At 35.9% G+C, this 25511-nt stretch overlaps 2 protein-coding genes across 4 annotated transcripts in view; one reads left to right on the top strand and one right to left on the bottom strand.

The window, feature by feature from the left end:
- Positions 1–634: 634 nt before the first annotated feature.
- Positions 635–21001, bottom strand: LOC112153867 (alpha-1,6-mannosylglycoprotein 6-beta-N-acetylglucosaminyltransferase B). Of its 3 annotated transcripts, none has more exons than XM_024284314.2 (18): positions 20805–21001; positions 20087–20141; positions 18526–18641; positions 17399–17528; positions 17150–17280; positions 14114–14178; positions 13742–13915; positions 13172–13339; positions 12885–13054; positions 12674–12805; positions 12422–12555; positions 10049–10191; positions 8975–9130; positions 8677–8823; positions 8494–8598; positions 8299–8373; positions 8025–8185; positions 635–5873 (listed from the first exon to the last, which is right to left on the bottom strand). In XM_024284314.2, the coding sequence occupies exons 1-18, from the start codon at positions 20977–20979 to the stop codon at positions 5684–5686; spliced, it is 2427 nt and encodes an 808-aa protein (XP_024140082.1). In that variant the 5' UTR covers positions 20980–21001; the 3' UTR covers positions 635–5683. The 3 variants fall into 3 exon arrangements, with proteins under 3 accessions (XP_024140082.1, XP_024140081.1, XP_036073120.1); XM_024284313.2 differs by having other exon boundaries at positions 8494–8610; XM_036217227.1 differs by lacking the exon at positions 635–5873 and having other exon boundaries at positions 8025–8148; positions 8494–8610.
- Positions 21002–23789: 2788 nt separating this feature from the next.
- tbc1d24 (TBC1 domain family, member 24) overlaps positions 23790–25511 on the top strand; it is a 7594-nt gene continuing 5872 nt past the window's right edge. Inside the window, exon 1 of the mRNA XM_024285528.2 lies at positions 23790–23946. The gene's annotated coding sequence lies outside the window, so the exon portion shown is untranslated. The remainder of the gene's footprint in view (positions 23947–25511) is intronic.

The following is a 25511-nucleotide window of genomic DNA, read 5'->3' on the forward strand; positions in this document are numbered from 1 at the left end:
ACCAAACTTCAAATTAGTAAAAAATTCCTTTAATCAGCCAAAAACGTTAGCATGTTGCTAAAATAAAAGCCAGACTCTGAATTAGCCAAAAAAACCCTAGTAGATAACAAATCAGCTGAAAATGTTAGCATATTGCGAACATATTAGCTAAGCTACAAATTAGCATAAAATTCCTCAGTAAGCTAAATTAGTCAAAAATGTTAGCCTGTTGCTAAAATAGAGGCTAACCTCTAAATTAGTCTAAAAACCCAGTAGACAACAAATTAGCCAAAAACGTTAACATGTTGCTTAGATAATATCTCAATTTTTTTTTAAAATAACTATTATTTTATTTTTCTTCAGCCAGAGAGCCCCCATGGAGAGATAAAAGAGCCACAGGTTGCAGACCTCTGTACTAGCCCATGACTGCACATCTGATGATCTGTTCTGCCTGTAGGAGGTTCTAAAATGTTTTCACTTACACGGGGACAATGGGATTAGCAGCATTCTGAGCACGCACATCCAAAAGAGCTGAACCGGATCACATCTGCCTCAGAATTACTCAGGTGTGAATAGATCGCCAGAATACTGACAGGTGATGTTTGGAGAGGGTTTATAGTTTGCCGTACCCCCAAACTATTCAAGCACATACAAGTTTTTTTCTGTTTTTTTACACAATCATTCATGCAGCACACACACTTCAAAGTCATGCGTTTTCGTGAGGATGCCTAAATGAGTCAGGCCCCATAATATTCCCATATACCCCATCTTTTTTTGTTGTTTTCCCTTTTTACTCATTTAATTTAATAGCTGTAGTAGTTACCAAGTATCATTAAGGCCGACCTCTGCAGCTCCTAACGGAGTTGTAGGCAAGCCAAGCGTTTGTTGTCAGAATTTATTGGCTTCCAGGGAGGAGGGTTGTTGTTGTTCAGTGTAATCTTGGCACGCCAATAACAGGTTTCAATAAAAGCAGCTGCTTTCTTATGGCGGTTAATCCGCTCTCCTCCCTCCACCACTTTGAGGCGGGCTCAAACTTTGTCTTGATACATCTGTGGAGTATCGGTTCCTTTCCTCTGGTTTTGTGTTGTTGTCTAACAAGCAGAAAACCATTTTTGCTGGATGTTTATGGTTGTTTTCATATCTGTCACTCATGGTCCACTAAAGATTCACTGTAGAGCAGCTGAAACATGCTTGACCACACCGCCTCCTTCTGGACGGAGTGAGTTACTGCACACATGCAGATCTGGAAACTTCTTGTAGCTTCATTTAGAAAATAAAAGTTTTGCTGATAACTTCAAATACCTCATTTAACAGGGTTTGCATTGAAAGTGTATTGATCACTTGTCAAATAGTAGGTTTTTTTTTTTTTCTTGAGTTTCTATGACCAAAACTTCAGGGTAAAAGGTAAAAGGTTTAGTGGAAACTTAGCATTATAACCAAGATTTAAACTTATTCTGTTGTCAAACTTAATATTGAATGAAAAATTTTAATTTTATATCAATTAAATTTTAAAAATTATATTTTTAACACTGAATTTTTTTTATTTTTTAATGTCGGATACCTTTTTTAATGTTTTTATGAGCACGGTGGCGTAACTTACATTTTGTTTTAATCATAATTATGTGTTTTCATGATTTTCTAAGGTTGTATTTGGTAGGATGACTTTGTTTTCCCCTTCCCTTATTAATGATCACGCCAGCTTTCAATCAACTCAACTGCTTCTTGTTCATTTCAGTGTTTTTAAGTTATTTTTTTGTATTATTTACTGCAATGTACTCTATAGTTTCCTTTTCTTTGAGTCATAATTTAACCCATAAAACTTGATAAATTTAAAAAATATAAAAATTCCAAATTAATTTGTGTTTTATTGTATGTTTTATTATATAAATCCACTGACTTTGATCATAAACAGCCTTGTCCTGTGGTTAATAAGCTGAATAAATTAAATTAAATTAAATTAAATTAAATTTACTCGTCCATTTTCTGTCTGTCATTAAAATGGTTTCTCTAAATGCTACCATAAAAATCAGGATTAATGTGGCCTCAAAAGTTTATTAAAAGTTTGTGTTAAATTGGAAAAAATTATCAAGTTTCAACTCAATTTCTAAAAAAATAAAAAAATACCAGGATTCTTCTTTCTTTTTAAAGAACAAACAGAAATGATTGGGAAACAGGGAACCTTCAAAATAACTTCAAATGACATCCAGAGTTTCTTTACAGCAGAAGCAAACAGCAGTCATTCATCACTAAGAGGCTCAAAAAAGCCTCCAGAACATTTTTTTGATTCTAAAACCAAACTGGCAACAATTACCAATAACATATGTGGCTGAAACCAGACACGTCCTATAAAGAAGCTTCATTCCGAAGGGAAACATGTCACGATTGAGGGAAAGATGGATGTAGAAAAATACAGAGAAAACGTTTCCCACACTGCTTAGAGCTGCTTTAACTGAGGTGAGGATTTTTATTTCAACAGTACAATAACCAGAAGCATACCAGCATGAAAACACAATAGTAGCAGAAACAGTGAGGAATCTCAGGGGGCCAAAACCAATGGTAAATGCAGAACAAGAGAACGTCTGCCAAGTTTGTTTGATTCAAGAACAGCCTCCAGACTGTCTTTATACTGAAGTCTTCTGAGGAAATTTAAGACAAATGTTATTTTTTAGTTCCAAAAGGTTTTAAGTGTTTTCTTAGAACAGGAATAAGATTTTTTTTTTTTTGTAAAAGTGGTGTTTTCTATGTAGATATTATAGAAAGCATGATGTCTGAAAGGCTTTGATGTGGTTTATTTGATCAATTAATTATCTCCTTTAAATCATATCACATTAAAAATCATAGCCATTAAATTCCTCTTTTTTCCTAACAACTTAACATTTCTTAAAAAAAATAAAAATCCCAAACTTAAATGAAAAGTTAATTTTTTCCTGACTTGACCTTTACTTTTTATAAGACCAGCCATCAGGTTACGCTGAAGTTTTATATATGAAAAATTGAAAAAAATAATCAAATAAATATTTATTCTCTTTAATGGAGCAGATTGACCAAATTTCATCCACCCACACAAAAATTACATTTTTTTGCATTGTTTCTCCTCTGTACATGTATGGGGGTTAACCTGTGTTTCATTGTGTTAGTGTAAAGATTCACAAAGGAGCTATTTCATTTATCTCTTAATATATATATATATGTATATATATATATATTTTTTTTTTAATTTATATTCATTTTTGTTTTAATTCTATTATTTTAGTGGTTGCATGCTTCTCTGATGATTACTGTTGGTTGTTTTATTTATCTTTTTTTAGAACTTGTGGCAAAAATGATAAAAAATATTAAAAATAATTTAAAAAAAACAGAAAAATGTCATTGATTTAGGTTAATTTTTTAGGTTAATTTTTTTTTCTAGTCAGATCAAAGTGCATTTAGAAAGATGTGCAAATAAATTACTCTTCATGGTTTTCAAGTATTTTTTAATGTGTTCTTAAAATGACAAAAAATATATATTTCTTTGTAACAGAAGAAGAGCATTTTAATTAAGTATTTTCTTTTGTTAAAAAAAATCATGTAGCAACTGAAATTATACACAGTAAACAACACAAAGACCGTAAAAATGATTTATTTCACAGTTCTAGTGTAAACATGTATTTTAGTTTTGCTGTTTTTAACAGAAAACCAAACCTTCATTTTTGGAGAAAAGTATTTTTATCTGTTTGACTTTTCCTTAAATTAAACTTTTATCCAAATAATGACAGAAATGCAACTTAAAATAAGTAATTTGGTATTTTTCCAACATAAATCAATTCTATAGGAGTCATGGGAACAGTATTGATGTTGGTTTTAATGCCGTTTGCATATAACTAAATTCCAGACATGTAGATGTAATTTCTAGTAGTTTAGGATGAATATCACCCATCTATCACGTTTGTGTGGAGCTGATTTAAGACATCTCATCTCCATCTTTAGCCGTTCAGTTTGATTCATAGAAAACCACAAAGCTCCAATGACATGAACTTTCCCCGTAATACAAATCTCTTCTCGTCTTGAGGGACATCATGCCGCCTGTCACAGTCAAATGGGTTTGGAGCGAACTTCTCAATCCTGTTAGTTCTGCTCTCCCATGCTGTGAGGAAAGTCTGCAGAAGTGTGGAACATGGAAACTTTTGACCACGTTCAAATGTTTTTGGAGCCTTGGATTGCCTGTTGGCCCCCTGGGAAGTGAGTGACAGCTTTTATGTTGGCACAGCACATGTATATGTGATATAAACTGATGTGACTCATCCAGAAATGACATCTTTTTCCTGAATGTAGCCCTCTGAGTCAAGGAATTAACTCTGAATCTGTGTCCGTTTTTGTTCCAGAATTGCTGTTTGACATAAACCAAAGATAAATTCCATCACTTTTGGCCTTAATTAAGCTATGTTTTCATGGGACATTTCACAGCCAGTTACACTCACATTTGACCCGTTCTTTGTCTGCTATAGTAAGTCATTCTAATAAAAAATAAAAACCCTTCGTTTCTTTCTTTAAACCCGTTGAATCAGACACAGAAATGAGTAGAATTCTCCATTTTGGATTTTTTCTCATCGTGGCTGAAATGACTAAACACCCTCGGGAGGTTCAGGGTCATGATTTGAGGCTATACGCTGGTCACGGTTAGGAGGTAATAGAGCACCTCTGAGCAACATTAGTCATTTGTTATCATATGTTATCATCAAAATGGTTTCAAGGTGTTATTTTCTAGCAAATGACTTAAAAAAACACAATTAAGCCGGTCCGTTGTGACTTGAAAAGGCAAACAATGCAGCTCTGCCATCACTTGCATAGGCTGTAAAACTCTGTTGAGGGGGTTTCCTAAGTCAGACAATTGGAAACCAATAGTTCATATAACAATATAATTATGGTCGTCCAGCACTGACCTCCCAATGGCATCCAGAGGTTATCCACGATTCACCCAGATAATGAGCTTCATCACTTAGCCTGTCATGCTCTCTCCTTTGAGGGGAAAAGTAATCTTCATAGCTAGCATAGCGGCATTATCCACGCATGAATTAAACCCATTTAGATTGGTACATTTTTCATTTAAAAAATTATTTGCAGACTAATTTAAAAATATTCCAGTTCTAAGATAATGAATGATGGAAATGTATACATTTTTTAGTTGGTATACTTTAATTTATACAGTCATTATAATGTAAAAAAAATATTCTCTATATATTTCAAAATATTTTTATTTTACAACATAAATAATTACCAACTTTTTTACAGACAAGATTGTAAAACTTTCAGCTGGTTTATAACGACTGCTGCTGATATATCGTGATATATCTTGATATTTCACTTGTATGGATTTTAAATGATGACAAGACGATATTTAATTAATTTGCGTCTTACATTTATTTTTCACTTAAACCTCCGACCACTAGATGGCAGCACACTTTGATCAGCTCTACATTGCAGCAGAACCAGCTTGTGTTAAATGTTCAGTCTCATGGTTTTTGTTATTATGAGACATGTAGTACTTAGTCATACTCTTAAAAAAAAAAAAAAAAGAACCTGGGAAATTGTTCTGGTACAGTCTTGGGATATATCGCGATATATATTGTTTTGCGAGACGTGTATCAGGATATGTATCGTATGGCCAAATTCTTGTGTGCATTGGAAGCGGTGAGATTTTTCCGTCTGTATTCCTTCGTAGTGGCATTTAAATGCACTGTGGGCACAGCGCCACCTGTCCAGCGCTGCAGGGACACAGTCTGCGGTCTGAAGGGTCAGAGCCAGCACAACTAAACAGCAGAGTCTCCTGCTGAAGGCCGCAGAGACGACCCCACGGGTTGTAAGAGGGGAACAGATGGTTGACTTCCTGCACCATCCGAGAGCAGCTCAGTCCAAGCCTGCAAAATGGAAATTAGTGATAGATTTATGGAATGCCACGAGTCCCCCGATCCCGTCACGCCACATTCCATTTTAACGTCCCTGAAATCTGTTAATGCACCTGAACATGGACGTATACAAGCCACAGGAGCAATGAGAGCAATACCTCCTAAATGTCAAGTTTTTCAAAATGTTTTCACCACTAGGATTAGTTTTCAAACTTAACAAATACTATTTTGCTACATCTTTTTAAAGACATGTATTAAAATAGATTCCAGCAAACCTGAACATGCTGCTGACTGTGTTTAGCCAGCGACAATGTTAAACCCTTCATAGAATTGAACTTGTGGGATTTTTTTAAATTTAATAAAATGCTTTTTTTAGGGTTAAAATGGACATAGATGTCAATTGTTGTAACAAATGCTGAAATGTATTGGTTGAAGAAAATAGAATTTACATTAAAAACATAAACTACCATTCAGAAGTTTGGAGTCACTTAAAAATTTGCTTATTTTTGAGAAAAAAATATTTTTCAATATAGATAATCAGAAATACACTAAGCATTACTAATCTGGTAAATTATTAAAAAAGGAAAACTCTAGCTGCAAATGTCTGGTTTTTAGTGCATTATCTACATAGGTGACAAGAGGCTCATTTCCAGCAACTATCACACCCCAGTGTTCTAATAGTACAATGTGTCTGCTCATTGTGTCAGACGGCTAAAAGATGATTAGAAAACCCTTGTGCAGTCATGTTAGCACAGCTGAAAACAGCTTGGCTGGTTACTTATAAAGCTGACCTTCCTTTGAGTAAGACGAGTAACCGGAGCATCTCATTTGTTGGATTGATTAAATGCTCAAAATGACCAGAAAAAGAGAAATTTCACATGAAATTTGACGGTCAATTGCCAAGAAGCTAAAGATTACCTTCAACGGTGTGGCGTACTCTCTTTAGAGAACAGCACAAACAGGCTCTAAACCAGAGTAAATAAAGAAGTTGGAGCCCCTGTTGCACACTTGAGCAATTAGATAAGTACATTAGAGTCTCCCAGTTTGAGAGACTGTCAAATAACTAAATACTTTCTTCAGTGGTGTGTACTACTCTCTTTAGAGAACAGCACAAACAGGCTCTAACCAGAGTAGTAAAGACGGGGGATACCCCATTGCAGAACTGGACAAGTAGATGAATAAATTAGTCTCAAGTTTGAGAATTACCCAAGAAACTAAAGATTTCCTTCAACAGTGAGTAGTTCTCTCTTTAGAGAACAGCACAAACAGGCTCTAACCAGAGTAGTAAAAGAAGTGGGAGACCCCATTGCAGAACTGGACAAGTAGATTAATAAATTAGAGTCTCAAGTTTGAGAATTTGCCAAGAAACTAAAGATTTCCTTCAACAGTGAGTAGTTCTCTCTTTAGAGAACAGCACAAACAGGCTCTAAACCAGAGTAGAAAAAGAAGTTGGAACCCCCACTGCATAACTAAAAAGTACATTAGAGTCTAGAGTTTAAGAAATTCCTCAGAAACTAAAATTTCCTTCAACTGTGTACTCTCTTTAGAGAACAGCACAAACAGGCTCTAAACCAGAAGGAAAAGAAGTGGTAGCCCTCCCTGCACAACTGAGCAAGAATATAAGTACATTAGAGTCTCCAGACACCTCACAGGTACCTCAACTGGCAACTTCTTTAAATAGTAACCCTAAAACACCATTCTCCACATCTACAGTGAAGAGGTGACCTCAGGATGCTGGCCCTAAGGTCAGAGGGGCAAAGACAAAGTCATATCTGAGACTGGCTAACAAAAAAATAAGATGACTACGAACAAAAGAAGATAGATATTGGAAAGAGGAATCTCTAATCAGGTGGTCAGCACAGTCACCAGGTCTAAACCCCATTGAGTTTATGAGGGAGCAGCTTGAACGATAATAGCCAATCAAAATGGAGGATTCTTTGCCGAAAATATGTGAAGGAAAGAAAACATTATTTAAAATTTTGTCATTATCTTGAATATATTTTTTTATCCGTTGTTCAACTCATTTGGTAAATAAAAGTTTGTCTTTTCATGGAAAACATAAAATTGCAGAATAAAATAAAATTTGTAGAAAATCCCTTTATTTGTGTTTTTCCGTGAAGAACGGATATTGTACCTGCAGTATGTGTCCGCTGTTTTTCTCACCTGGTGAAAGCAGCTGGAGTGTTGAGGTGATGAAAGAGAGCGGGCTCACACCACAGTGACGAGCGCTGACACACACTCACACAGGACTCACCCAGTGGGCCCAAGTGCACCATCAAAGCACTTTCTAGAGGCCAAGTAGGAACGGATTTACTGCAGAAGTTCTTGATCAATTCAGAATCAGGAAAAAAATAGGTTTAAACTTGGCTTTTAACTATGAAACTGCTGTCAGTTTTTAATGTATGTAAGTTTTGGAATTAAAAATGAGTTTCTGTACCTGGTGGGTGATGTAACTATGAACCCGCTCCAGCATTCCCACACAAGTGAACTCTCGAGGAGTGAAAGGTTTCACCTGCAAAAACAAACACAATCTTTTATTCAGAGCTACCGTCACTGGACTTTAGAGAAAATGTGATTAATGTTTATGTATTTTTAACAAAGCTGTTATTAGTTGTAGGCGAGAGAAAGCTACCTCAGTGGTTAGAATAGACTTGACTGCCTCTCGAACAGCAGTCCTGTTGGTCGTATCCACGGTCAGCACGTACGGTTCACCAATGAACTGCTCGGCGTATGGGTGCTGGGAGGATATCTGACCATGAAAGTTTTCTTAGATCACAGCAAAAATGTAAAATTATTATTTTCTGCAGCTTTCTACTTTTCTTGTGGTGGGTTTGCCCTTGTAGAAGTTGTTGCTGTCTGACGTGTGTGGAGGGTCAAAGCGTGGTTGGAGGAAAACGCAGCCCAAAGCGATGGCTTCAATGGGAGCAGGACCTTCGTATGGGAAACCGAGTCCTACAAATACCTGGAAGACAGATGCAACAGAAAAAAGGCAATGAATGACGAACAATATGGGTCACTAGAATTATTCTGATGCTCAATGAAGTCTACTTAGGGGTATAAACATGTCCTGCTTACAGAGGAAAGGTAGAATTATTCAGTGATTCCTGTCTTACTTTGGCTCTGTGGAGAAGTTTTAGGAACTGTTCTTGTGTCAGGAGTCCGTGGTTTTTCACAAAACTGGGCAAAATGGAAGACTGCCTTGAAGACTGGTAGACTGTGCCATGAGTCTCCAGTTCTTCACTGATTATTTGTACGTATTCAGATTTACCCTGTAGAAGAGCAAAAAAAAAAAAAAAAGAAAGAAAACAAATGTAGTATCACGTACTGAATAAGAACAGTTTTTGGTGATTTCAACATCCTCTTGTGGCGTTTTAGGGACATATAAACAAAATTACGCTTAAATCGCTCTTCTGAACACTTCTTTATTTAGATTGTTCTGAATCAGGAGCAGAAGGGAAAATGTTGTTGGGATAATTTGTAGGTTAGACATATATGGCTATGTCTGTATTCCCACCCTAATCCCTAACTACTAAAAAAAACTATTTAGTAACTAAACGCAACTCAGACACCATGCTCACCACTTTTCGCTAATGTAGTGAGCATTGATGAATCCTGGTTTTTCACAAAGGCTTCTGGGAAATTTTTAGGGCACTCAATTTTGGAAATATATAGTTGTATAGCACTAGAAAATGGCGAACACACTATATAGTGAGTAGGGAAGGAATTCGTTGGCATTTGGCTCAAAACTGTCTGGACAACTCCAATATTCCTCACCCTTTTTGTTGCACTTGTAACATTAGGTTGGGGTTGTGAGGAGCTGTAAGGTCGATTTACGCCCATAACTCAGAAGCAAAATTCGAATAAACTCCTGCTGCTCTGCAGAAACTATGTTCTCGAAAACAAGACAAGTTTAATGATTTTGGAACTGTAACTAAAATACCAAAAGAACATCAAAAGATGATGTGAGTGGGACTTTAAATGAAGAATAAAGACATATTTATGAGACCAAAATAGTTTTTTGTTTTTTTACTGAAGGAGACTGTAGTTAGGTCTCACAAACCAACTTAAAAATAATAAAACTACAGTTAAATATTCCTACAAAATAAAATGAAAGCATGTCTCGTTATTTAAATATTCTAGTAGTTCTTATAAACTTTATTTATTCTCTTATCTTCCAGTGATTCTACCTGCCACATGTAGTCTTGTTTGCCATAGACGACTGCTATCCGCTCTTTCCTGTAGGTTTCTGGCTCCAGCCCATCTTTAGTCGGTTCCATCCTCAGTGCCTCCTCACTCACAAAACCCAGGAAAGAGTTATCAGGAGTGTGAGCTGCAGAAAACCACACAAATAGATTTTATTAGCTTTAATGCTTTAATGCTTGAGTTTGTTTCCAGCTGTAAAAAAAATAAATGTATTTTTGCTTTCAAGTAGAAGCTAAATTGTGGTAATTTTGGAGCTTAAGTGATTTGATGCATATTTGCTTCAATAGGCGTCAATCAAACGTGAAGAAGAGCTGAGAAAAAATGTGTGTTCATGTCAGCTCATGCTTTCCATGGCTTTACAACGCCGTCTTTGTCCCAGAAACTGTTTATTTTAGAAAACCAAATCAAACATGGAGAATACACTCATCTTCACAAAGGACGACCAAAAAGAAAATAAGCTTTGAGCGAAACGACTGAAACATCCCTAAAAATGACTCCTCTCCTGGCCACCAGTGATGCTTATTTAGACCGTAGACATTCTGTAAACATTAATCATCAGTTAAGGAAAAGGAGATGTCGACATAAAGGAGCAGATGAGGTGTTTTGATAGGCAGCTGCTGCTTTTTTGGCATACTTGGGAAGGTGATGGAGATGAGCGTTTACTTAGCGAAGAATGTGCCAGCAACATGGACCAGTTGAAGGTGAATTCAGTGACAAGTCTGCATGTGTTTTCTCTCTGACTTGTTGAAGACATCTGCTAGATCTGTCTTAATTCACGCCCTGCGATTCTCAGTCCACAGCTTCACTTACACACACATGCAAAGAAATAAACCAAAAAAAAATAGGAAACTAAATTTGATTAAGATTTATTTATTGTTCTACTTGTTTATACTTGTACACCAACTAGAGTGTAAAAGTCAAGGTCCTCCAGATCATTTTTATTTTATTGCTATTAATGGCCTGATGTCATCTTGTGCTCATTTCTAACTTGTATAATTTTGACAAAATATATTTTTTATGGTAAGATATTAAAAGTTATTTAAGGTTTAAGTTGATTTATTCTGCAAAAATAATTTACTAAGATTTTTTAGGCTATTTTGGAGTTTAGCTAATATTTTAGCTACATGCTAGCTGTTTTGGCTAATTTAGGCCTTTTTTTTAAGTTTGTTAGGCTGTTTTTGAGTTTAGCTAATATTTACCTGCTAGCTGTTTTGGCTAATCTAAGCTTTTTTTCGGTTTTGTAGGATCTTTTGAAGCTATTTTGTCAGCTACATGCTAGCTGTTTTGGCTAACCTAAGTTTTTGTTTTAGTGTTTTGGGCTAATTTGGCATTTAGCTAATATTTTAGCTGGCTATCAGCTTTAGCGTTTTCAGCTATTAGCTTCAGTGATTTCAGCTATCAATTTCAGCATCTTCAGCTATCATCAGCATCTTCAGCGGCCAAATTCAGCTAATAGAATTTGGCATTATCACAGGCAATGCTTTATGTATGTAGTTGATAATTATGTTAAAAAGTTAAGGTTTTAATGATGTAAAAATTGGCATTCGCAAGCTTATTGCCTTATCTTGGCATTTACTAAGATTTTTTAGGCTATTTTGGAGTTTAGCTAATATTTTAGCTACATGCTAGCTGTTTTGGCTAATTTAGGCCTTTTTTTAAAGTTTGTTAGGCTGTTTTGGAGTTTAGCTAATATTTACTCGCTAGCTGTTTTGACTAATCTAAGCTATTTTTTTATTTTTACAGGATCTTTTGAAGCTATTTTTTTTCAACTACATGCTAGCTGTTTTGGCTAACCTAAGTTTTTCTTTTAGTGTTTTGGGCTAATTTGGCATTTAGCTAATATTTTAGCTGGCTATCAGCTTTAGCGTTTTCGGCTATTAGCTTCAGTGATTTTAGCTATCAATTTCAGCATCTTCAGCGGCCAAATTCATCTTATAGAATTCACACTAGCATTATCACAGGTAATGCTTTATGTATCTAGTTGATAATTATGTTAAAAAGTTATAAATGTAGTTTTAGAGTGTTCAATAAATGTTTATCCTGTTCGGCCTAAGGTGTGTTTTGGATTTTGGCCCCTTGTGCGATTGAGTTTGACACCCCTGTTCTAGAGATTATTGTAACTTTAGTCTTTTAATACATCTTTAACTGACACCCCATTCACACTCCTCTTAACTCTAGACAAACAACAATGTGATGTATGAAGAGCTGCTTCCAGCTTGTCTCCATCTCCAGGGAAAGATAACAGACTGTGGAAAAAATGAGGTTTCTCTGGGTATCGGCTCAAACAAACCTAACCCTTGGAGCAGGATATAGATGTCTCTGCGTGTCATTTCTGATTGATGTGAAAACAGACTTACGGAACATGTTCATGTACTGCAGAGGCTGGAGTCCCCAGCTACCCCACAGTGTCTTATATCCACGGCTCTGTGCGTAACTCGCCAGGTTAAAGGCTGGTTCGGTGCCAAAAGAGTCCAAGATCCTGAAGCGGCACCTGGAAAAAAGTTAAAACAGGGTAAAATAATGTTTCTTACATGAATTGACTCAATAACATTTTAGATAATAAGTGAAAAAGTCCTGTTTATCATGTCTTTATTTGTATGTCATAATACTTGTAATGATTAAAGGCCGGTCCCATGGCACCATGGAGGTGAGCGAGCCCGTGGTAGTCAGTGTAGATGAGGTCAAAGGTGAGAGGTCTTTGAATTGGACAGCCGCCGTGGCCCGGTGCAGCTCCTATTAGTCTTGACCAGACAGATTAAAACTTAAAGCCTTGAAATATGAATTTTATACCACTTCCTGGATGTGGTTTGATGAATTCACCCGTGTAGTTGGTGCTGTGAGCTGCTGAAGGTCAGGTTGTGCCCCAGAATTGTCAGGCAGGCGCTCAGGTCAGCCCACTGGACCAGCTCTCCCAGAGGACCTCCTCTCTCGACCATTGCCTCAAAATGCTGACCAGCCTTCCCAGCCAGAGCACCAGGATAAAGCAGCACCTGCAGGGAGCAAGGTTTCCACGTCCAAGTCATACATAATATTTTTTTGGTAAAAGAACAAACTAAGGCTGATTGTCACACAGAATAACATAAACCAGAGTAATTAACTCAGCACACCTTCATCTCAGTGGAATCTGCGTCACTGCCGTTCTGTTTCATACTCCGACCAGCTTTGATCCACCTGTCAGACATTCGTTCCACTCTTGACCGGATGAACTTGATCGCCAAACTGCTGCTGTTGGTGAGCGATTTATACAGCGAGCTCAAACTGTCACGTATACGAGCCTGTGTGGGTTCAAGGAAATTGACATGTGTGTCTTTTTAATAAATTTTAAAAAATAGTTTCACATCAACAACAAAAGAAAAAGTTTGGAAAACACCCATTTCTACTTTTTAGAGTTCGATGCAATCCAAAATTAGTAATTAGTAGTATCTGAAACTTAAAAATCCAATAAACTTAGAAGATAGTTCAGGTTTTCCTAGAAAAAGCGTGACTGAAACGAGTGCAAAGCCCAAACAGAATCTACTTTTTGTAGCATGTTAATTGTTAAAATAAAGCTTGTAACCATTTTATTAAAAAAAAAAAAAAAAGATTTTTTTTTTAAATAGTGAAAAATATACGTGAAATATATCCCATTTGTTTTTTATTTAATGAGTTCATTTTACAAACATAGTAATAAACAATACCTTCTTTCCATTTGAAGAGGTCTTCAGGAGCCATGGCAGACTGGAGTGGTTCCTTCCAGGACGGGGTGGACAAAAGTTCTCTATCTGACTGAGATAAGTCAGGATGGAGCAGGTGGTACCATCCACGCCGTAAAAAGCATAGCAGGGGTCTGACTGCCAATGGGCCTGCAGGAACTGCCACAGAGACGAAGTAAGAACCGTCCGATTATTTCAGCATTTGTTCCGATTTTCTTTAATACTAATACTTCATCGCTTAAATCAAACTTATTTTTTAAATTAAAAATAGAAGGGTAAATTCCAGCCTTTTGAGAAAATCTCTTCAACACAATAATATGGTTACACAACCATATTATTATTGTAACACAAGCTCACCTCTGTTTTATCTGCACACGCAGGATAGGCAGGATCTGTTGGTATTTCACATTTCTCAGTGGGTCCTATAAAAAAACAAAACAAAAAAAAAACAATTTAATTAATTTCCACAATTAGATAAAAAAAAAGAAACAATATAGTGTTGAAACTATTTGTGCAAATCCATCATTAAGAAAATTAATTAAAGTTAGTCTCTTTTTTCTGTTATATCTTGTTAGACAGTAAAGTCTTCTGCTTTACTTTAAGCTTTTAAACAGACATTAATTAATCTGATTTTTTTCTTTCTGTTCTTATTTTTTGAAGCTTAAGAGTATAAATATCACACTAATCTTTGATGCTACCTCTGATAAACACTTTTTTTTTATTATTTAGTGGGATTTTTATGTAAAGAAAAAGTATCAGTTAAAGCAAAAATTCAGATTTTATTTTAAACACTATAGAGATAACGTTAAACCCTTAAAAAATGTAAAAATCTGAATATCTGTTAGAAATCCTAAAACACAAACTCGGGCCAACCTTTAGTTGGTTTCACACTCCCCTTCCCATAAACCCTCCACCACCTTGAGTCAGTGTCAGTTAACTAGAATAACACAAATGTAGACGCACCTGAACCACCTGTCTCCACCTGATTATGCTTTTTTATAATGCAAAACCTCACAATTGTTAATGGTGTGTAAGAAATAGTCATAAAAAAGATCAGAACGACAACAAAAAACTAAAAGAGCTGACAAAGTGGTGAAAGGACTCCTGGGTAATTCTGTATTTTATAGGTAATTTGAGAGGCAGATGGTGACTGGCTAAATAGGAACTACATGTACGCTGATGACATGCGTGTATGTCGTGTATGAACACACATGTTCACAAGTGAGCAAACACACTTCTGCATGTGTCTGAAAGTGAGTCCACTCATCCCCTCCACACATTAACACACCAGCAGTGTGAGTAACCCGACTCTGACCTGACACCTCACAGGAGGGTCGTGGAGTCAATGTAAACTTTTTCTCCGCTGCCGCCAGATGATTGACATTGGTTCTGTGGGACTTGTTAAATATCTATTCAAGGACTTTTATCCCCCACGGGCACCTGTATCTACCACCCTTTAACCCTCCATTCAGACGCTATTATCACAGCTTGTTAATTTGACTGAGTAGTTAACCTCCACTCTGGGTGTGAACCAAGATTTTGGTGTTCGTACTCAAACTACCAGACGATTACGGAGAGAAAGTATTCCAATATTACACACAGATCAAGAATCACACACACACACACACACACAAATTGGGATGAATCTATTTTCTCTCCGTAATATGGAGCGAAAATAGTATGGAGAGAAAATGGACTCATCCCAATTTGTGCATGTGTAATTTTTGATTTGTCCTTAATTTAAATTTAGGAAGAATTATGCAAGCATGAATCCAAAGTTACACACAAATCAAGAATTCCGCACACAAATTAAAAGTTATACACAAATCAAGAATTAGACACGCACAAATTGGGGTAAGTCTATTTTCTCTCCATAATATAGAGAGAAAACAGTATGGAGAGAAAATAGACTCGGCCCAATTTCTATGTGCGTATTTCTTGATTTCTGCGTAACTTTGGAAGAATTATGCATGGAGAAATTCAAAGTTATGCACAAATCAAGAATTACGCACACAAATTAAAAGTTACGCACAAATCAAGTATTACTAATTGGGATAAGTCTATTTTTCTCCATAATATAGAGAGACGTTAATATGGAGAGAAAATAGACCCAATTTGTGTGTGAGTATTTCTTGATTTGTGCGTAACTTTGGAAGAATTATGCACAGATAAATACAAAGTTGCACAAAAATTATATACACACAAATTAAAAGTTACGCACAAATCAAGAAATACAAATGCAAAACTGGGTTGAGTCTATTTTCTCTCCATAATATGGAACAAAAATAATATGAAGTGAAAATAGACTCCATAATTTGGAGAGAAAATCGACTATGTGTGCACATTTCTCAATTTTTGTTTAACTTTGGAAGAATTATGTACACACAAATCCAAAGTTACGCACAAATAATGAATTAGAAATGCACAAATCAGGATGAGTCTATTTTCTTACCATAATATGGAAAGAAAATAGTATAGAAAGGAAAAAGACTGCATTTTATGGAGAGAAAATAGACTCATCCCGATTTGTGCATGCATATTTCTTAACTATAACGTCACTTTGGAAGAATAAAACATACAAAAATCCAAAGTTACATACAAATCAAAAATTATGCACACAAATTAAAAGTTACGTACAAATCAAGAATTACACCAGCACAAATTAGGGTGAGTCTATTTTCTTTCCAATATAGAGAGAAAATAATATGAAGAGAAAATAAACTCACTTCAATTTATGCTTACATATTTCTTGATTTGTGCGTAACTTTGGAAGAATTAGGCACACACAAAACTAAAGTTATGCACAAGTTAAGGATTACGCACGTACAAATCCAAAGTTACCCACAATCAAGAATTATTCACGCACAACTGAGGGTGAGTCTGTTTTCTCTCCACAGAAAACAAATACATGTCTATATGGTTAGGTTGTTGGATATTTCAACTCAACAAATCAACAATTTGCTTGTAAAATTATGTTTTCTTTTCAGCAAAAGTTCAGTTTCACCTGAATCATTTCCTAAAATAAATCATTGTTAATCATAGTTAAGATTTTAGAAGAATGTTTTCGCTCTCTCATCCACATTTTCTCCATAATGTTTGATACCACAAAAAAATCATAGTTGCATATTTTCTTTATGTTTTTTGCTTTTTCCACAGATAACAGACAGGATTTTTTTAGTTTTTACAGGACTTCTTTAGATTGAATCAAAGGAAGAATGTTATATTTTACAGATTATGTTATGGATGTGGGTATTTAAATTAATTTCTTTTTGGTGCAAATTAAGTCAATTTAAAAAAAAAATACTTGCGTTGTTACAAAATCTCAAAGATCTTCAAACAAATACAAGACAGTTTAAATGACCTAGACTCTCTCAAACTCAGTCTGGACGTTACCTGGGGGTGGCGTGGGCATGAATGCTTTGTGGTCACGGTAACGCTGGCTGCTGAGCTGATCCAGTCTCCGGGACAATCTCTGCAGCTCTGTTTCCAACAACTTGCTCAAACTTTGCTGCTCCTGTCTAAAGCTGGAACACAAAACGAACAAGAACACAACACAGAGATATGTACAATCTGTAAAACTTTTGCTACAAAGACTACTGACCACTGACAAATATCTAGAGATTAATCGTTTATTTTAAATACCTCTGCAGGAGTGAGGTGAGAGCATTTTTGTTCAGCTGGGTGTCTTGTCTTTCTCTGCTGAGCCTCTGCACCTGAGTACTCAAAGTATCCAAGCGAAGCACCAATTTATTAACACCAACACTGTGCCCACCTGTGTGTAAGTATGCATGAGTTAGTATTTTATTCCACATAAATGCAAAAAAAGGCACAATATGTGGCAAAACTTTTACAATGTACTTCAATATTTGCATATTTCATTTTTTTAAACTAGTTATACCACTTTGATTTGTGAGAAATAATGGTTAATCCTAAGAGTTACTATGAAGTTCACTAATTATTTAAAAAAAATCTGAAATAGCACACTTTTAAATAAATGTACTATTTAAAAAGTAGGTAAAAGTATCAATGAATTGATTTTATTTTCAACAAAGACAAAACTGATGAAACTGAGTTGATTTTTCTGCTGCATTCAGCAGCTCTTCTTCCTATGTGGCATAAAGCATTTCGCAACAAAGCTATTTGGAGGGTGGCTCTCTGTACACAACCTGTGGAGGGTCCCTCAAAGCTCAAAGCCTTTGTGGCTGAGAAGTACCACTGGCTTGCTTTGTCCCAAACAAAACATTATTTCTTGAGGCAAAGAACTTCAGGATTTGGTTGTTAGGATCAGATATCGTCTCCTGTGATGACATTCTTACTAAAAATGCTGAAGTCACCCACAAAAACCACAAGTTTGTTCTTTTGCTGTCAGAGATAATCCCTGGGGAAACTTTATCTACAGCACATTTACAAAATAATTGAATTCAGAAACTATTGATTGAAAGTTTGGCTTGCATTTACGAATTGTATTGGAACAAACATCAAATTTATTCTGAAGTTCCATCAAAAGCACAGCAGATTTTATGGGAGATACACACAGTAGTACTGCCCACTCAGCATTTTTTTCTGTCCAAAACTGAAACAAACAAGAAAGAAAAAAAAGTTCTGTCTGACCCCACAAAAATATTTATTCGACTGGCCACAAACCAGCAATTGTCCGGCCAAGAAGATTATAGGGACCCACCACAAATTGTGTTTCTTTCAATCATTCAACATGGAAGTATTGTACATTTCAATAAGCTGTTAGCCAAAAACTAAATTTTCTCTGTCACCTTGTTCTTCAGGAAACCTCCCAGCAGCTTCATCCTGGGTCATCTCAAGAGGAACCCAGAGGCTTTGAAGCAGGAGGGTGATCACAGACAGACACAGGCAGAGCACCAGGCAGCCGCTGGAGGGCGCAAAACACAAAGAACCCCATCACATGGCTGACAGAAAACAAAACATTCACCAAAAACTGTTTTTCCTCAAATACACAACATGTTTTGCTTTAGATTAAGATTTTTTTTTTAAATCAGTAATAAATAACTTTTTTAACTTAAATTACACGAGTGAAGTAATGTCTGTGTAATCTTTTTATGCATTTTGATTACAAAAAACTGTAATTTAAAACTATAGAAAAGAATCCTACTTTTTTTTTTAAAAGGACCAGCTTGCAAAGCTCAATATCTCTGCTCACATGAGCTTCAGATAAGACACTGCTTCTCTTGCACTTTCATCAACCTATCAGATCTCTCCTAATCAAACTCAAGCACAAATACTCAGCAAGCAGTCCCTTGATATCTACAAAAAGCCCAAGTAAAAATTTTTGTTCAGCTGCATCAGTCTGTATTTCAACTAGATATATAGCATTTCGATAATGCTAGTGTGGATGCTGTAAGCTCAATGCGGCTGCTGATGCTGAAACTGATAGCTAGCTAAAATTGCTAAAGCTGATAGCCTGCTAAAATATTAGCTAAATGCCAAATAAGCCACACACAAAAAAAGAAAAAGGTCTAATTTTGCCAAAATAGCTAGCATAATGCTAAAATATTAGCTACACTTCAAATTATCCTAAAAAAACTGGCAAAATTTCTAAATTTGGCCAAAACAGCTAGCATAACGCTAAAATATTAGCTACACTCAAAATTGGCCGAAAAAACTGGCAACACTTCTAAATTTGGCCAAAACAGCTAGCATAATGCTAAAATATTAGCTACACTCCAAATTAGCCTAAAAAAACTGGCAACACTTCTAAATTTGGCCAAAACAGCTAGCATAACGCTAAAATATTAGCTACACTCCAAATTATCCTAAAAGAAAACCTGGAAAAAATTTCTAAATTTGCCAAAACAGCTAGGATAATGCTAAAATATTAGCTACACTCCAAAATAACCTAAAAAAATGGAAAAATGTCTAACTTTGCCAAAACAGCTAACATAATACTAAACTATTAGCTAACCTTCATATTAGCCTAAAAATGGAAACATTTCGAATTTTGCCAACATTTCAGCATTTTGTGTAAATTAGCCAAAATAAGCTAAACTCTAAACTATCTTAATAAAAATTAATAGTTGCTGAACATTTTAAGGTTTACATGGTGTCTCAAGCTGAAAGTGTGCAGAAGTTCATGGGTTTCAAAGTGAGTAATGTTTTTGAAGGATTTGAGCAATTTCTCAATCGTTTCCTTTGGGGCATATTTTGCTCAATATTTCAAAAACTCTAAAGGTGGAAAGGCCCCGGAGAGTCACAATAGTGTGAATGCTGCTAAGTATTCACACAACAAGCCTTTCAGAGCACTCGTTGCTGCATGTCTGCATTAAACGCTTGTGCTCGTGATTAAAGGGAGAATCTTACCTCCGAGGACGCAGTGCAACACGCATGGTGCCAACTGACACCACTCTAGATGTTACTGTCAAAGCATAAAAAGATTAAATCATTATGATGAGCAATAATTACATACACATTGTGGTCCAAGTATCAACACATAGTTCTTAAAAACTCAATTAAATTACAGGCAACAGTGAAAAAAAGTTAGTTTTTCTAGAGTTTAGTGATTTCACAACTCTAGGATAAGGTAACATCAGTGCAAAAACAGTACAAATGTTTCTCTGCAGGTTGTTCATTTATAAAATCAACAAAAGAAAAGAAGATACCTGCAAAACAGCAATACTCTAGTGAAGCATAGTGGAGGATGCATGATCAGATGGGCTGTTTCTTAGCTTATTTACTTGATGCAACAGTTTGCAAATCGTGAATTTTGAGAAAACTTTTTAAGTAACACTCATTTCTATTCCTGGATGATTGCTACAAAGTATCACTTTAACTAAATCACAAAAGATCCATAAACTATTGAAATACGTTCAAAATCTAAACACGTGTTACACAACTACAATTGGCAATCAATAAGGTCCTTTCACCTTTTGATTCTTTAGTGTTTGAACAGTTGAATAAATCAGACAGATAAGCACAACAAAAAATGCTGTTATCTTGTTTTTCTGTGTCAGTAAAACCTTGCAGCTCGTTTGTAACTGAAAAAGCCAGTCAGCAGACAAACACACACTCATGATCTCACCTGGACGGGTTTTCGTCCCAACCCAACAGCAACCATCAGACCTGTTTGCAAAACACACGGACGCAAGTAAAAAAATAGATAAACTCTGTCTTGCCTTCTCTTGTTTTAATGCTCTTTCTGTCTCCGATTCTGGCCCGGCCTTTTCTCCAACGCACGGCCTATGAGAAGGCATCATGTGGTTGTCAAGGTAACCCAACTCCCCTTTAATGAAAACAATACCGTGGAGCTCCTTAGGCTTCTCACAGACACAATAGAGGCCACGCTATAGTGTGACAACTTCTTTCAGCCTGTGGCTAGACTTAAAGCCTTAAGAAGGGAACTCTTTCAAAAAGCTCAAATGGGGCAAAACATTGGTACTTTGGGAAATAATAGACACTAACAAAATAAAAGTATGAATGAATCAGACAGCCCTCGTTTCACTGCAAAGGAGAGTAAATGATAAATAAAAGATGAAAGGAAAATTGGATCGCTGGCACTGCCTAAAGCTCTTAGGCCAAAAAACATTGAGTGACAGCTAAATTTATTAATCTGCAATGTTTTTGGAATATATTTAGATTTTTTTCACTAGAGATCATGAAGTTGCAATCACATAAGGACACAGAGTTGCACATCAAGTCAATCTGCTTAACCAATTAACAATACTGCTTTGGAGTGAGGCATTTAGAACCACATACGATGTTAAAATAATCTAATGTCTGAAAAAAAAGGAAATTAATTTAATTTGAAGCAAACATCAAATGCTGAAGTTTGCCATTTGCCTCAGCTTGTAGGTGTCTTGTGAGATCAGGACAACTCTGACTGCTCATTTTGTGTCTGTCTGCACCAGTGCAGGCTCATACGTGATGTAAACGGGATGGAGCTGAGAATAGGTGGGGTTAGCGTGACGTCACGCAGTGTGTGGGAACAGAAGGATTTAATGAGGGTAAACCTCTGTAAGCTTAAACCTTAAGGCTTACTCCCATCTGTCTCTGTTATTTCCTCGCCTGCGTGCAGTTGTGCATCCGTGACTCAAGAGGGGATAACGCTCGCTGAATTTCATTTCCAGAGACTCGCTCTAGTTCTAATCGTCACTATAAACACACAATCCACTCCCAACAGTTATGCAGAAAACAGTCTGGATCCAAATTTTAAACTAAATTATCAGAATGACACAGGGAGGTACTTTCCCCAACTCATGTGCTTTTGGCTGCAGTTTTTCTCTAAAAATGTCAACTTAAGTTCACAGGAATTCTAGTAATCTTTGTCCTGATGACAAACAATTTAATTGCTCAGGATGAAAAGCAGCATCTACTGCACTTTCAGTCACCTTTAATGCATAATAACAGAGATATAGTAGTATTTAGATTAAATTACCCTTAGCAAAAAGAGGTCAGTGCACTAAAAGTATAATCTAAAGCAAGTGTCAAAGTCAAGGCCCGGGGGCCGAATCTGGCCCGCCAGGTAATTATATGCGGTCCTCCAGATCATTTTATTTTATTGTTTTTAATGGCCTGATGTTATCTTGCGCTTATTTCTAACTTGCATAATTTTGACAAAAAATATTTAAATTATTGAAAATTATTTAAGGTTTAAGTTGATTTATTCTGGAATAATATTCCTGCCTTTTTATTACTCATAATTATGTTAAAAAGTTACATTTAAAATGTTTTCAAATTGGCCTTCTGCTAGCTTTTTGGACTATTTTGGCATTTACTAAGATTTTTTTAGAGTATTTTGGCATTTAGCTAATATTTCAGCTACATGCTAGCTGTTTTTGCTAATTTAGGCTTTTATTGTTGTTTTTTAGGCTTATTTTGAGTTTAGCTAATGTTTCAGCTACATGCTAGCTGTTTTCGGCTAATCTAGGCTTTTTTCATTTTCTTTAGCTTATTTTTAAGTTAAGCTACTTTTTTCAGCTACATGCTAGCTGTTTTTGGCTAATCTAGGCTTTTTTCATTTTCTTTAGGTTATTTTTAAGTTAAGCTACTTTTTTCAGCTACATGCTGTTTTGTCTAATCTAGGCTTTTTTTAGGCTGTTTTGAAGTTTGGCTATTTTTTTTCAGCTACATGCTAGCTGTTTTGGCTAAACTAAGCTTTTTCAAGTTTTTTAGGATAATTTTGCATTTAGCTGATATTTTAGCTAGCTATCAGCTTTAGCGTTTTCAGCTCTTAGCTTCCGTGATTTCAGCTATCAACTTTAGGGTTATCAGCAATTAATTCCAGCATCACACAAGCATTCACACAAACAGATATATATCTAGTTCATAATTATGTTTGAAGTTTTAAAAATGTAGTTTTAGAGTGTTCAATAAATGTTTATCCTGTTCAGCCGGTGACCTAAGGTGTGTTTTGGTTTTTGGCCCCTTGTGCAATTGAGTTTGACACCCCTGATGTAAAGGGAGCCAGTACTTGAAGTATGTACATATAAACTTGAAGTGTTCCATTTATTCCCAAGAACTATTCAGTTAATGTACTTCCTACAACACTTGCTATATTATACTCAAGTATACTTGAAAACATGAGTATAGTACTTTTTGCTAGAAATGTACTTTATTTAAGCTCCACATTTTCATTTGTCAGATCTTTCCAAATGAGGACGAGGAAAAACAACTGTATTTTTGGAGGGAGCCAAACAACATTTTACCATGTCTACTTGATCTGGAAGGCGATCCTGATTCTACAATTTAATTATCGGTAACAAGTGTCATGTGTTTGGCGGCTATGTTTTGGTTGTTGCTTTGAGACCTCCACAAAGGCCGGGTTTGTTGCCCCTTGTGAGGGTACTTCCTCCCTTGTCCCATTGCAACCATTTAACAAAAGTATTCATATAAATATGTAATTAGAGCTGGCACGCAGCCTCTCAATGGACACAGTATTGCCTCTAACATCTTCATTTTAAATTAAAACATAAAAAATTGTTTATGCTAGCTTAAAGAATAACTATTCAATTTTGAATTATAAAATGCTTTATTTATTATTTTTCCTTTTGATGCTGTTTAAGGTGTTTTCAAGAGGCTGTCCATAAGGGAGCAGCCCACCTGAGCTCCTCCTCTGTGCAGCTGCAGGCGCGCGCGCACCATGATCTGTCTGTGGGAGAGACTGCGCATGCCTGAAGGAACTTAATGGGAATAGTGCTTCACGTCTTAAGACGTTTGACATACAGGTGAGGACACCGTTCGTTCATTTAAATGGTTGCGCCAGTGTTTGTGCATTGGTATTCGGCGTTCTTTTAGTTCTTTTTTGTTGCTTTGTGTCAATGTGGAAAACACATTCTTAATGTATAACAGTCAGCCTGTAAATCTAATTAATGTTTTTTTTTCTGACATACATTTTAGTTGTAGCGTTAGCTTAATTGCTATTGTGTTGTTTTCATGCATGTCGGTGTATGCCGTGTCGTGCTTGTTGTGTTGTGTGTTAGCTTGAAAAACGCGCTGACAGGAGCAGCTAGCTAGCAGCTAGCTTAGCTAACCCTTCAGTCTGAATGGAACCGCGGTTTGCTCGGGCGGAGGTTTTAAATGCCCCGTTAGGCGTTTAAACTGATTTATTTAAACGAAGACATTAGGCCGCTTTTCTAACCTTCGTTCATCGATTTTAGATTAAGAAGATCCCGTTAGCTTTGCATCCACTTGCAGCCGCACCTGCACTATAACAAATGTCTGCTTCTGCAGAGGTTTCAACCAATAAATGAAATAATCATTATTTTTTATAAATTAACCTGCCAAAACATGTAATACAAGCAGATAACTCATTTAAATCTCAATTGATTCAACCAGCTAAAGTCGTTTTTAAAGAAAATGTAGATTTTGTTGTTAAGTGACATTAGTGTCAATAAAGATATGTGTATTTTCAAAGTAAAAGTTGAATGAAGGTCCTGCAAACATTTAATTTTTGCAGAGATTTCAGAATCAAATTATAATAGAAAAAATGTACTGAGAGGATGTGTTCTATTAAATACTTAAATTACATTTACAAAACTGTTTAGGAGTATCCTTTTCAAAATAAACAATCTTTAGTAAATTAAATAATATTTATAGCAAAAAGAATGATTTCTGAAAATCTGAAGTATCTCTGGATGGAGTTATTGCTTGGAATAAAAGGCAAAAATTTTGGGGGACATTGGTGACCTTTGTTACACGCTGATGAACTATTTTGGACAGTTTTTTTTGCTGATGGTCTGTTATCTGCACCTAAATATTATGTAAAAGTAGCAGCTGTTAGTTAGTCATGCTCTGGTAAACTGCTGCTATCAGAGAAAGCCCTAAAGGCCAAAGGAGCATTCATTCATTCATTCATTGATACTCCTACAGTTTTGAGCAGATATTGTCAGATGTGGCATTTACTGCTGGAGCAGCACATATGAAGAATTTTTGTGCTTGAGGATATTATGTTAACTCATTTATTTTGCTTCAAGCAGCCCTAATACCATTAGTAACGATCTGATTTAAGGGAGAGAAAAGGGAAGAATTGTGCTCCATATTTGTTACAGTGTGAGCAATTCCATACTGTCTGGACATTTGATTTATGATGTTTACGGTCTCAAACCGTGGAGCCGATATTATGACCATCTGCAGCTAAGTGAGTGATTGAGAGAGAATTTTAGGCATCAGTCATTTAGCGATTCTCTTATAAAAAGCACAATCTGTTCAGATTTGACATTACTGGATTAAATTATTTGTATTTTATATATGTAGATATTCGCATTTCATAGTAATTTAGATGGAAGACTTT

Source organism: Oryzias melastigma, linkage group LG19, assembly GCF_002922805.2.
Source record: "Oryzias melastigma strain HK-1 linkage group LG19, ASM292280v2, whole genome shotgun sequence".
Classification (NCBI taxonomy): domain Eukaryota; kingdom Metazoa; phylum Chordata; class Actinopteri; order Beloniformes; family Adrianichthyidae; genus Oryzias; species Oryzias melastigma.